Below are 14,216 nucleotides of genomic sequence, written 5' to 3'. Positions count from 1 at the left end.
GATTTTTTCTTCATAATTTAACAATTAATCCTTGATGAGACCTTGGCGAGGCAGATGGCTTTTTAAGCTGTGGTATAGAAAAAGTTGTTCTGTGGTAAGAGCAACATTCCGTGAAGCTATTACACATTTCCCAACCCACCTTATGTTATTCTTTAGCAAGACTGCTTTTCTGTATAATTCTGGCTGTTATCTTCTAATTCTTTCCCTCTTTTTTTTTTCCAGCAAACCAGTTTTTTCAGTCCGACAAAATGAGTCAGAATAAGAGATTCAAAACACTTCAGTTCTCAGGGTAAGGAACTAGAGAATGTGTGGTCCTGGGAAATTCAGAAAAAAACATTAAATGAATTGTGGATTCTGTGGAAGAAAAAGCAACACAAACTAGTGTTTAAAAGACATGAATCCTTATTTCTTTAACGCAGACATATGCCATAAATCCAGATCACTAAAATGGCAAACTCTGCTCTGGCCCAAGCCAGATGTGCATATACGCATGGATTCCTGCAGGAGATTCCCTATTCCTTGTCTTTCTCCTTTAGCTATTATGGCCACGTGCACATCTTACTTGCCAACGAGAACTGCAGCCAGTACACAGCTTCCTGCTTTGAAGATGTCAGTAAAGCTATCCAGGGAGACTTCAATTTAAAAATAATTAAATAAATTAATCATATTTGAATACCACAAGTCATAGATGCAAAGCGGTTTATTTCATTGGAAGGACTGCTATCTACTACTGGCAGTGTTTATCATTAGTTCAGCTCTCTATGAGAAATTCCACAGGCCTGGACCTGTGTAAAAGAACGTGTCAGGACAGCTAGACATTGCCCGCGGCATCACAGTCATGAAGTCCAGTAGCTGTTAATACAGATCATCCTTGTATTTGCTTTCTTTGATTGGGATGTAAAAAGAATTATTAACACTCAACAGGCAGAACAATTATATGTGGAGCCAGTTCATGAAACATGAGCCACAGTGGAATTTAGGATTTCTGAAGTCTGGTGAGTTCAAGTCGCTGCTTGTTCTCTGGACAGCTATTTGCACAGGGCAGTGGTTGGCTGCCAGGGTGGATCTGCCTTGTGGAAATGGTGCCTTCTGCATCTGATGTCTCTCACTGACAGTGGCTGGGCCGGGCGCCTGTTACTCCTGCCAGTGTGCAAAGCATTGCCAGTGTCAGCTCAGGTGCCCACAGGGAACAGAATCCACATGGGGTTTATTTACATTTACTGTTCTCCTCTTACAGGACAAATGCTTGGGAGTTGTTAGGCATATCTGGTCTCAGTGCATCTGTCAGAACTGCTGCACTTTCATTCTGCATGCTAACTGTTGTCCAGTGTCTCTTTAGGTACGTCAGTTATGCCAGGAGCAAAGCAAATTCCACGTGGCGTTTCCTGTGCCTGACAGGATACTGGGTTCTGTGCCTTGCATACGTTCATCTTGAACCATACCTTCATCTCAAGGGTCTGTGAAGATATCAAGCAATTAGTGTTAATTTTGAGAGCATGATGGTCTGGGATCTGCTCTGCAGTAATTGATACATACTGTATAAAACACCTAGTTATTGGGTTGTTTAATGTAAGAGTATGCTGTGTTTACTTAACATACATTTACAGAAGACCAAGGAGGATACATAAAATGGTTACATGTTAATCATCATATTTCCTCCTAGTCCCAGTATACAATTGAAGACTTTGTAAATAGCAAAGCTTCTCCTCCCATGTAAAGCCAAAAATGTTTTGGAACTATGGAGGTAAACAACCATGTGGTAATTTTTCCCTCTCCAGGAAATCTGGGTCAGGATGATCCATGTTGTTGCAGGCAAGCTGGTCTGGCCAAGGTAAAGGACTCTGAGGAGCATGAAGTTGCTCCCACTTGCTCCTCATTAGCTGGGATGAGTGACATGAGTAACGGGGGAAACTGTGGAACACTGTTGCAGTCTTCAACTTCTTACATCCCAGTTTAAGTCTCACTTGTATCGGAGGATCCACAACTCTTTAGGATGAGCTGTTACATACACTTTATTTCGTGTGAAGGGACCACAACCTTTCTGCTGGCGGAAGCTCCTATCCACCTGCACCTCCTATCCACCCTTTTGAACAATACTTTTTGGGGAAGGACTAGTTTCCTCCTCCTTTGTCTTTTATTTCTTTTTAAATCCTGGATCATTTTAATGACACAGTTTATAAAGTAGCCTTACAAACACCTGTATTAGCAATAACAGAAGGTGGAGCTGGGGATAATCAGCAAGGGAAGAAAATGCTTGTCTAAATGCAACCCTACCAAAACAAATATTTAATGAACACACAGAAAAATGAAAGTAGTTGTCGTGGTTTAGCCCCAGCCAGGAACTAAGCACCACGCAGCCGCTCGCTCACTCCCCCCTAGTGGGATGGGGGAGAGAATTGGAAGAGCAAAAGTAAGAAAACTCGTGGGTTGAGATCAAGACAGTTGAATAGGTAAAGCAAAAGCTGCGCACGCAAGCAAAGCAAAGCAAGGAATTCATTCACCACTTCCCATGGGCAGGCAGGTGTTCAGCCATCTCCAGGAAAGCAGGGCTCCATCACGCATAACGGTTACTTGGGAAGACAAATGCCATCACTGCAAATGTCCCCCCCCTTCCTTCTTCTTCCCCAGCTTTATATACTGAGCATGACGTCATATGGTATGGAATAGCCCTTTGGTCAGTTTGGATCAACTCTCCTGGCTGTGCCCCCTCCCAGCTTCTTGTGCACCTGGCAGAGCATGGGAAGCTGAAAAGTCCTTGACCAGTGCAGCAACACCTAAAACATCTGTGTGTTATCAACACTGTTTTCAGCACAAATCCAAAACATAGTCCCATACCAGCCACTATAAAGAAAATTAACTCTATCTCAGCTGAAACCAGGACAGTAGTATAAACATAGGAGTTAATATTGGGACACTATTAATCTATTTTAAATAAGTACCAGTAGTCATGCCTTCCCTATATGGACTTTCCTAGTTTGCTGAAAGAATGTTCAAATATAATAAATCCATATTATGCATTTTAGAAGAAATAAAAATATACTGTCCTCTGATCGTTGATCAAGGAGAGTTTCTAATGAGTGTAGTGGGTATGGTGAGCTATCCCTGAATTCATACCAAGCAAATTAACTCCTGAAACTGGAAAATGCAGCAAGCTCTGCTGAGGAGTTGGGCTAATCCACTTGGCATGTTGCTGTGCTAACCCAGCTGTGCTGCTCCTGCATCCAACCAGCAATCTCCTCCCTGCTTTGCTCTGCACAGATACCAGCTTGCTCAGAGAGAGTTCAGGATCCCTTCATCATGCTCCATTACACAGCTGGAAAGATGTCTCCCATCTCTCCCATGTGATAATAAAAAGTTATACTGTGCCACTGGGTTTGTCAGAAGTTGAGAAGAAAGTCAGCTTCTTCATCCTCTCCAGGCATTTCAGAGTCCTGCTAAACAGTCCACTGGGAGTCTCAACAACCTTGGCAGCCTATGGATCAGTATGGATTAGTTGCTAGTGAACAGGTATCTCCTGACTATATCTCTGAAGAACTAGGGAGCAGCATACAAAGATTTTCCCCCTGCATCTCCCTAGGGGTTACAAGGAAGTTAGATGAGTATACAAGCGCATGTGTCACTCAGGTCTGATTGATTTTCTTTTAGAGAGACAGAAGTTAGATAATAAGTAGCACAGACTCCAGCATTGACAGCTGGTCACCTCCCAGCTTTCCTCTTCAATCCACAAACACATCAGAGCAATCAAACATTATGTGAAGAAGAGCTTCCTCCATTAAGAAATATGTAATGCATTGATTTGTTTCCAAACTGGTACAATGCCTAGGATCCAGCCTAAGGTTAGTCCACCTAGATCCCTTTAAGATCTTTATTTATACTTTCTCCCTCTCCTCTCTCCTTTACACATTTCAGTTTCTGCCTGGCCCTGCTCTGAATGTATAAGCACAGGCAATGTGCAAGGTGATGCAGCCCAGGACAGGGACAACCAGAGCTTTGCTTGCTGTCACAGAAAGGTACGAGACCTGCTGATGGACTTTGTCAGACTTTGAAAGGATAGAGCATCACTGTAATCACAAAAGAAACACTTTAAAAAAAAAAAAAATGCATGAAAAATATTTTAGGCTTTCAATTAAAAAAAAAAAAAAAGTCACCTTAAATTCATGGCTGGGTTCTGCTTAGTATCTGTATTTCCCTGGACTTCTAATTTCTGATCTCCAGCTTGATTTGCTGAATCTTCAGATTTGCCATTTAGATTACAGAAATGCTGAGTCAGGACTGCAACATAAACAGAAGATTCAGGGGTTTTATAGCATTATTATACAATGCATTTAGAGAAGTTTAGAAGACTCACTGACTTCAGGTTTCTTGTATGCTTGCTATTGAACAGAAAGTGGTATTGAGAATATAATTATTTTAATTGCAACTTTCCTCCTCTTGCAATTCTAAGCAGAGACCAAACTTCAGAAATGTGAGGTTCCTTACTAAGTTTCCTCAGCAAAATTTGAAAATGTGATTCCTATAAGAAGTTAACATATATCATCCATAAATATTAATGGAAATTTGCTTTTAGTATTACTCAGCTGCTGTCTCTGTTTAGCCCTTGCTAAAATAATCTCTGGTTTTGGTCATCCAGGAAGCGTTTTCACCACTGGGATACAGGCATTTTTGTAGCTTTCTTTCAAAGCTATTGGGATTTGGGGGTTGTGTTTGCCCTGTGGCTTTGGACATTTTGTACAGTTTCTGTGACTGACTGCTGAAATTACTTGTTTGAGTAATTGCTCTGTGGAGTAACAGTTTTATAATCTCTTTAAAAAGTTCCTTGCTTCTGATGCTTTTATATTCATTTGGGCTGGCAGACTGTTAAAGAAGAAGAGTTACTGATCTCAGAAGAAATTTTTTCCTGTTAACTGTGCTCTTCATTTTACCTTTGCCTGTCCAGCAGTGAATACACCCCAAAACGGTAGTTTGTCACCTTTATGCAGTTCATACATGAATTGTACTTTGGGGAGAAAGCGAAGCAAGAGGAAATATAAAGAAGAGTTAATCTCAAATCAATCATACTCATTTCTAAGGGATTTGACATATAAGCCACAAACATTTCTGTATGATGGGCCCCATGCTGATCCGGTTCCTCGTGTCAGAGCAAACTGCAAGCTTGCTGTGCTGGCTGCAGCTCTCAGTTCCAAGAACAAGCATGGGAGGGCTGTACGGGTTTGCCACAAATACCTTTCCTGTGCCTGTGGGAGGCACATGAGATTTCTGCAGATACCTTATACTGCACCCAGAGAAACTAAGAACAGTATATCAAAGGAAATAACACTGAATTTCTCTGTCACACTATTTTTTTTCTCTCAATTAAGGATATTTATGAAGGGATTCTTATTTTCATGCCTGTCTCTCCTCTGCATACTGTATGCCTGTACTACACACCTCCAGTCAAGAACTTGCTTTGTTTTTTGAGCAGACTTTTGCTTAGAGACTTCTGCAATTCTTTTCAGTTTCGTTGAGATAGTACATCCTATTCTAAAAGATCAATTGAAATACAATTTTTAAAAAATCTCAGCATCCTAGAATGAGGTTTGTTAGACTGTGGAATAGTCTCCTGGGGATGTGGTGGAAATGACTGTCATGGTTTAACCCCAGCTGGCAACTAAGCACCACAAAGCCACTCACTCACTTCCCCCCAGTGGGATGGGGGAGAGAATCAGAAGGCAAAAAGTGAGAAAACTCGTGGGCTGAGATCAAGACAGTTTAATAGGTAAAGCAAAAGCAGCGCACGCAAGCACAGCAAAACAAGGAATTCGTTCACTCCTTCCCATGGGCAGGCAGGTGTTCAGCCATCTCCAGGAAAGCAGGGCTCCATCACACCTAACGGTGACTTGGGAAGACAAACGCCATCACTCGGAATGTCCTCCTTCCTTCTCCTTCCCCCAGCTTCATATGCTGAGCATGACATCATATGGTATGGAATAACCCTTTGGTCAGTTGGGGTCAGCTGTCTTGGCTGTGTCCCCTCCCAGCTTCTTGTGCACCCCCACCCTACTCGCTGGTGGGGTGGAGTGAGATGCAGAAAAGCCCTTGACTCTGTGTAAGCACTGCTCAGCAATAACTAAAACATCCCTGTGTTATCAACACTGTTTCCAGCACAAATCCAAAACATAACCCCACACTAGCTACTATGAAGAAACTTAACTCTATCCCAGCCAAAACCAGCACAATGACTTTGCTTGAAATGTATAGAATGGCTGAAACAAAACACTAGAAATTATAGAGTAAAGAGCAAATGAGATTTTTTCAGGGACTTAGCTGGGATTTAGCAGACATGATAGGTCAATGCAGGCAGTTTTGATTTTTTTTTTCCTCCCCACCTCTAACTCTGTGTAAAGAAGGAAGGAACAGTTTTCATTAAAAAAAAAAAGGCAAAACCAAAAAAACCCCAAACAAACAAAAAACCACAGAAAATAACTTATTTTAGGGAATAGATTCTTCCATGGTTTACTTGAAACTACAGTTCGCTACATTTCTGCAATGTGTTCAAAGTCACCATCTACTACTACCTTTGTTATGGTTTAAGCCATATTTGCTTTAAGTAAGTATCCTCTTTGAAGTGGATACTCTCTAGATTTTAAGTAACGCAGTCCAGATCATTTAACCTCTACAACTTGTTTCGCATTCTGTAATTTCCCAAAGTTGTGTGAATGCACATATTCTTTTTTGAGCTGGTAAGAGGTAGATCCTTGTCTGACTTAGTTATTACTTCTCATTGTTCCTCCATCCACAAACTACACTAGATTTAAGTTTCCACAAACAAAACCCATATTGCAAGTTGAGGCAATCCCACAGAACATGCCATAGCATCTGTCCATCAAATTCAACTGTGAGGATGCCATTTCCTTCCACTTCTTCATATAAATCACAGTGAAACAAGAGCTATGAAATATTCCTGTCCCATATATTTGAAGGAAGTCACTTTTATGCTAGCTTAAGAGTGGAAGTACTGTTAGATGTCCATGGTATACCAGGAAAGGGCAGGCTTAAAGTGTTTGTCGCATTTGCCTGGGTAAAATGTGATAAATCATATATTCATAACTTGAAGGTAAAGCCAGAGTAAAATTCTACTTAAATAGATACTTATGGATACTTATGGAAGTTATGGTATTCCTCTGGCTGTCATCTACATTGTGTGATGTATAAGAGAGAAAAATCAAAATGTGTCTTGGGAGGATGCAGGGCCAAGTTCTTCCTTGTCATTTTTTGTTACATCACAAGCACACTACAGTCCACCAAGCACTGTGGGACTGACATGGTCAGACAGTCTAGCATTGAGCCCTGCAAAAATGGAAGCCCTAGGTGAATAGGAACATAGATTCAAGCCTATACAGAGCTTGTGGCTTTAACACAGTGAACTAAAACAAGATTTTTCAAATGCAGATGACAATGGCTAGCTGCATAAAAAGATTTACATCTGATTTTATAGCTGATTTCAGATTGTGCTTGTCTTTAATCTTGGGTGGAAGGGTATCAGAGCCTCTGGGGAAAATAAATAAATAAATAAATAAATAAATAAATAAATAAATAAGAGAGAGCAGATATTTAGGTGCTTAGCTCTTGGCATGTAAAGATGACCAAAATGGAACAGCTGGGATACCTGGATTTATTCTTTTAATAGATGGCTGAAAGGGAGATGTCTTTGCCTTTCCCTGTTGTTTCAATTTCAAGAGCGTATCATTGCATTAATTTACTTCTGGGATAATCAGTGACCGTCATGAATATCTGTAATGAACTTACAGATCCCTTGGATGAATTCAAGGAGCCTTGGATCAGTCCCAAAGTGCAACATGTCTTTTAATAACTGATCCCCTGTACATCTGGAACTGACAAATCTGTACAAGTGGTAGGTCACAAATTTCCCATCCCCTATCTATGGATAATTTTAAGGATTTGGATCACTCTTTTTAAGCCTGAACTCTATATTCAGTTTGCTTTCAAGCTCCCTACTGTATCTGGTTTTCCTGTGGGCTTTTGTTTTTATTTTCATTTGATTTCAACAGATGTTATTTACTGCTATTTCCCTCTGCTTTGGAGAGGATTTATCATTGAGATGTATTTTCATTTTAGTGCACAAATACATTAAATCCAGGCATGAAGCCTGACCAAAACAGCTGGAAAGTGACACTGAAATTAAGGCTATAGAACTGCTCCTCTAATCTGCTGAGCAGTTTATATAAGTGCAATTTAAATAAAATGAGTCTGCAAACAGAAAAGCTTAAAGGATATTAAATCCTGGCTTTATAAATGATGGCCAAGCTAGCAGGAACCACCCCATACTGTGTAATCTTTTTCTTTCATGTAACAAGGTTATCTGGCCTCACAAGCTTCTTAGGGTAAACTTAATTAAAGCCAATGAAAAGAAAATGCAAAAGGAAAAAGGTAGCCATTTTGGCTTCAGAAATTAAGTATTTTTAAAAGATATATTTCTGTGGGCTAGAGGTATGTCTCCCTAGTCTTAGTGGGAGACTTAGAGGGAGAAAGCTTAATTTCATATTTCTTTTTCCTATGATATTTATACACACACATATACACACACACACACTCACAGTGAGCAGGGAGAAGGAGGTGAGGGTGAGTGGACATCTCCCTTTTCCTGGGAGATAAGAGCTCACTAAATAATAAAGGTTTCCTCAAGGACAGCATATGCTACACATGTAGGCAATGAGATTGTCAGTGTTCCTAAATTTCTATATAGCTGTAATTAATGGATTTAATAAAATATTGATATCTGTTTCCACAGTTCTATGATGCAGCAAAAATCTTTACGTGATCTAAATTAAACACTTCTGCAATGGGCTGGAGACTGCATGTCGTTTCTTGCCCTGGTCGCAAAGCTCTGTGCCACCCCATCTGCTGTTCCAAATGCCAAACCTCAGAAACATCACTGAATGGGAAGGCTGTTGGAAAGAAGTGCTTGCTATTTTATTGGAGTTTCTGTTTAGCCTGGTAAAACATCCCCCTATCAGTTTGTATCACTGAGCTGTTGCTGAGCTACAGGCCCAAGTCTAATCTCAGATTGATGAAATGCATCCAACATGACATTTGACTCAATCTGCTCATAAATAATAATAATAATACTTTACATTTAAATAACCCTTTTCAGCAAGAGCTCTCCCAAAAGGCCTTTTTGACCTCCAATTTATCTATTGCGACTCTCACTGAATTAGAAGCAAGCATAATGTTCTCTACTCCACTACCACATAAGGCACAGAATAGCTGTGAGACAAATTACATTTACAATGAGATTCCAGTCATCTTAGCTATGTGATGCTCAATAATCCATCCCAGCAGAGATCACCTGTAACATTATTAGTGTCTCAGTCACTCAGACAGCTGTCAACTGTGTAAAAAGCTACCTGCCCAGTAAGTACTACCCCCTTTTTTCCAAATCTGGAATTTCCAGCCCTCAAATAATTACACAGACCTTAGCTTGACAATATTTGCTCCAGAAAAATGATACTTTCAAGTGCTGGATTTTACAATTCACTGTTGACTAATACCAGAAGTTTCATGAATTTGAAAAAAAGAGGTTCCTGGACTTAGTCTGGATTTAAGGCATTTGTGCCTCAACCCTAACCAAGAAAATACCAAAATATTGAAATTTACCACTGTCACATGAAAAGGTTGTGTAGGTCATATCAAAATAGGGCTTTGTTCTCTTTGTAGTCAGGATTTTTTTCCACTTTGGCTTGTGAGGTTAGATTTTCAAAGGCATCTAGGCATCCAACAATGCAGACAGGGATTTTCAGATTCATGTGCTGTGCCTATTGCAGCTGTTGAAGCCTAAAGCCCATGAATAAAATTGCCTTTGATAAATCGTGAAGGCTGGTTTTAACGATCTGCCAATGCACAGCACCTATCTACATATCTGAGAAACTCACTATAAGACATTTTCTCCCTGTTCCTGCTGAAAGCAGAGGTACAATTCCTACTGCCTTCCAGAGGAACAGAACTTAGCCAATGTGGCTTTTTTATTTCTGTGTAAAACTTGCTCGTTTGTTTAATACAGAGAGTATAGTGTATATACTATACACTATACTATACTATACACTGTTTAATACAGAGAGTATAGTAATTTTTTTTAACATTTTTCAATTACTTAGGTTACTTTAAAATATCTTTATGGCTCACAGACTATGCCAAAGACAGCTGATGACAAACTTTACAAGAATACGTGGAATACACAGTAATAGAGAGAGAACACACCAACTCCAGCACTTGAAATTCTCAACTTATATATGAGAGATCCAACCATAAATTCCTGTTCTGAATCAGGAAGAACAAGGATGTGAACCTTACAGTGAGAGCTCAGGGACTTTAGCTATTCTGGCATGATTTTTTATGATCTCTGGTTTTATTGTAAAATTTTAAAGAAGCTTCTTGTTAATCCAGCTTAGCTCTATTCCCAAAATTATGCCCATAAAGCCATTATATAGCACCTTGTTCTTGCAAAGAGGCCAATGTGATCAGCAATTACCAAAAATAAACAGGATGCTGATTTTACCATACGTTATAGATTGAATCAATACTGTAACAGAATCTAAGAAAAAAGTCTAATGAACCAGTGATTTTCTCTACACATCCTGGCCTGTTCTGTCCTTTTTTGTTTTTCTCACCTGCTGATACTCTTGTCCCCACACCCAAACCTGCAACATTTCCCATTTCTGTTTGGTGTCTGCATATCACTGCTTGAAAAGTCAGATATGTATTTGCTATACAGAGAGAGAAGTTTTCAAATCTGTGTTTAGACTAAGGCCCCAGGTAGGGTTAAAAATCTCACAACTCTCTCACAGTGTTTCAGCTCTAACAGCAGACATCCCATAAACTCTTGCATTTAAGTTAAATATATACTATATGCCAGCTTTGCAGTTTGGCATCTGATAGCAAACTGAAACCGAAAGCTTAAGACAACGGTTCTGATCTTGTAACCTAAGTCTGAGCTACTCATTCCTACCTTCCTTCAGATGAAGTAATCACATAAAAATAAAGCACTTTCTAATAAAAACAGTAAGTGTTCAGACCTCCGTTCAAGACAGAAGGAATTTTGATAGTTCTGATTTTATGGACTGTAGACTAGGGTAGCAAAAGTATGTTGATTTTCTTACAGGGGATAGAAATAAAGTGAAATGAAAGCAGATGGATCTGCCCTAGCAATGAACCATTGGGTACAATACTTTGCTTCAGTGAGTATCCAAATTATTTTCAGGTAGTTTGGCACATAGGTAATTTATGTGCTTCGTTCTCTGCCTGCTATTTAGAAGCTGTTTCTCAAGTAGGGATTGTTCTCTGAACTGTTCACCTTTGCATGCACTATTTCACTCTTAACTCTTCTAATATTCTTCCTAAGGTTAACTTAGTGAAGTGAATTCAATATACTTTTTTTGTTGCACTCAGAGACTCTGCTTGTGGCTGGGGTCAAACTAAAAACTGGAAGGGTGCTCTTAGGTGACTGCTTGCTTGATGACTGCATGTATCATGCAATAGAGGCTGTCCCAGCCATGATGGGTTTGCTGTCATTGTCTGGAAGAAACTATTAGGCCACAGTGTCCCTGCAAAGGGCAATACTACCAAGTACATTTTTTTGACCGAATATATAAATTCTTCTTTAGAGACCTCAAATGCAAAACCTGACTTCTGGATGTAGTACATTTTGTTTAATATTTTGGCATATAAAACAGAAGACTGAAGCACCAATTATCGTCTTAGATGAGCTGTATCAGAAGACTCAGTGTTAAAATATACAGCTCAGGCACCCCAATTTCCTGATCCCACAAACAGCAAACCAAAATGCTCATTTGGCTGAGAAATATCAGACACTCGGCTCATATCAAAATAAGCTGAAGATGATGGTGATTGAGGAGTGAGTCACAATGAGGAGACAACGATGGTCTCCTAGAGGTCTCCTGTCTCCATTGCAGGATGGAGTTGGGCTCAACATGTCACTGCATCTTTAGCCTCGGCCTCAGCAGCCCCCCTGGCTCACTTCCTAATACACAGAGCAGTTCAAACACCCCCATCATCCCTATATCAGCAGAGCACTGCTGTTAACCCCAGTATAGAAGGTATGTTTGAAGGGCTTGTGAGCTACATGTGATACAACATACGGATATTCAAGAAATGCACATGGAGTCTGAGAATGCTCAAAATCCCTGGGGATAAGCAGCCCTGGTTTCTACAAAGATTCTTACTTTCGTAGTCCTCAGTGAGACATTTAAAAATCTGACAATATTTTTATCCCTACTGGTATCAGTTCTCCCCTTCACTTGGTGGTGGAGTCCAGGATAGAGAAGTGATACTATTCTTATTGACAGATACAAAAACTTCACAGAGGAGGCAGGTGTAAAACCGAAGACGCTATCCACAATGGGACTTTACTACCTGGAAATCATAATGCTGAACTAAGTATCCAGGCTCTCTATACAAAAAGACTCAAACACTTCAGAAGAGTGTGATACATATGTGCCTCAGTGCCTACAACAATCCAAGTTAAAAAAAAAAAAAGGCAAACAAAAATAAAACACCCCACCCCCAATAGTCAAACAATCCAAATGTGTATAACAGCAGCATTATTATAAGGAATTTCTAGGTACCACCACCATATCTATCTGGGTTAAGCTACAAATACACACAAACTTATATCTTTGGAGATTCCTAAATCTTTCAGAATCATCTGAAAGGCTACAGAGCTGACATGAGTAGATTTACAGAAGAGGATAAATCTTGGCAAAACACTGCATAGTAGTTCAATTACCCTGCTTCAGGGAAATCTAATTTAATTGCTGGAATGCAATCACTTCCGATAAGGTTTGATACTAACATCATTATCTGTCTGTAAATGTATCTTCACCAGGTGTTCTTTCTAAGGCAACTAAATAAAATTGATAGCCACCCACTTCAACTAGCAAACTATCTGTTGTTACTATAACTTGTCAAGCACCTAGTCAGAGGTCAGTAACTAATTTTATTAAGAAAAATAGAGATTGTAGCTTCCTCTAAAAAAAAATTCCCCTAGTATTTATTATTGTAGTGTTCATTTTCTATATAATTCTCCTGGCACAGTACTTCATTACTGTGTGGCCCACTTCCTACAGACTACTCTGCTGTGCCATTTCCTGGAAGGTGAAATGAAGTCCAGCATCTCATCTCATGGGTGTTTGAATGAACTGTTCCCAAATTTGGTGTTTAAGGATGCTGGGAAACTGCCTTCCCATGTTTCCGTAACATTTGAACAGCTTCAGTAAATGCACCTGAACACATTTTTTCATTGTTCTAGGTGTGTGAAGACACCTTAAAGATAAACAATGTATAGCTCCTAAAGTCCTTTTACACTGCAGGATTATGACATTAGGTACAACTAGAACTCATGCAGACACCCCGTGGTCAATATCAAACAAGGTAGGTAGTGCACCAGTTAGAGTGGGGTCACAGAGGCACAGCTCTGGCTAACTGCACAAATACATACTCGGGGATCTGCAGCCACAATGCACGCCGCATTGCTGGCAGCTATGCTCTTCTTGCTATCTTCTTGCTAGATTAAAAATCTAGGTGCATGTTAAGGAGCTGCAAGCATGCTTCTAGAAAGTGTCCTTTGTATAAGAAACAAGACCACTTGACTCTCTGATCTCTTTCATATCCTTCTGTTGATAAGAATATTAGTGATACAAACCTATTACTATAGCAGTATTCCTCCAGCTTATGACCTGTATCCAACAAGCCTTACTTTGTAGTTCTCCTTACGCAATTTACAAGCTCCATCCTCAGAGCTTGAGGTACCTTACTGTCATGTTTAGGCAGAATGTTGATCGGGGTTGCAGGTTTCCCGCTTTACAGGATGTCATTACTGCAAGGAGAGTTAAGAGTGATTCATTTGGATCACTTCTCATTTTCAAAACAGACATCAGAAAGAGCATTTTACATTGTCTTGGTTGAAGACAAGGTGTCAGGCTAAATGGCTATTCAGTTAGACACAGGACAGCCATTCTTATATTCTTACATGTTTTAATGTTCTCTGATATTTAAGGAAATAAGTACTTAGAAGTTCTGAGTTGCAGCATGGTGGCATTTGGAGTGTACGAGAGCAAGAAATGCAATGCAGTCCTGATGCTGATACTGAAGCTATTTCTACTGTACAATTCACTGACGAATTCTATCACAAGTAATTTGTATTT

At 39.8% G+C, this 14,216-nt stretch overlaps 1 protein-coding gene across 1 annotated transcript in view; it reads right to left on the bottom strand.

Annotated features, from left to right (window-relative positions):
- Positions 1-704: 704 nt before the first annotated feature.
- Positions 705-14,216, bottom strand: part of LOC140647455 (uncharacterized) — a 234,683-nt gene continuing 221,171 nt past the window's right edge. Inside the window, exon 3 of the mRNA XM_072852109.1 lies at positions 705-1,457. Coding sequence (XP_072708210.1) covers positions 1,314-1,457 — 144 coding nt within the window. The 3' untranslated portion in view covers positions 705-1,313. The remainder of the gene's footprint in view (positions 1,458-14,216) is intronic.

This window comes from Ciconia boyciana, chromosome 1 (assembly GCF_034638445.1).
Source record: "Ciconia boyciana chromosome 1, ASM3463844v1, whole genome shotgun sequence".
NCBI classification, from domain to species: domain Eukaryota; kingdom Metazoa; phylum Chordata; class Aves; order Ciconiiformes; family Ciconiidae; genus Ciconia; species Ciconia boyciana.
Note: the sequence above shows the minus strand (reverse complement) of the source record. Positions and strands in the feature narration are given on the sequence as shown.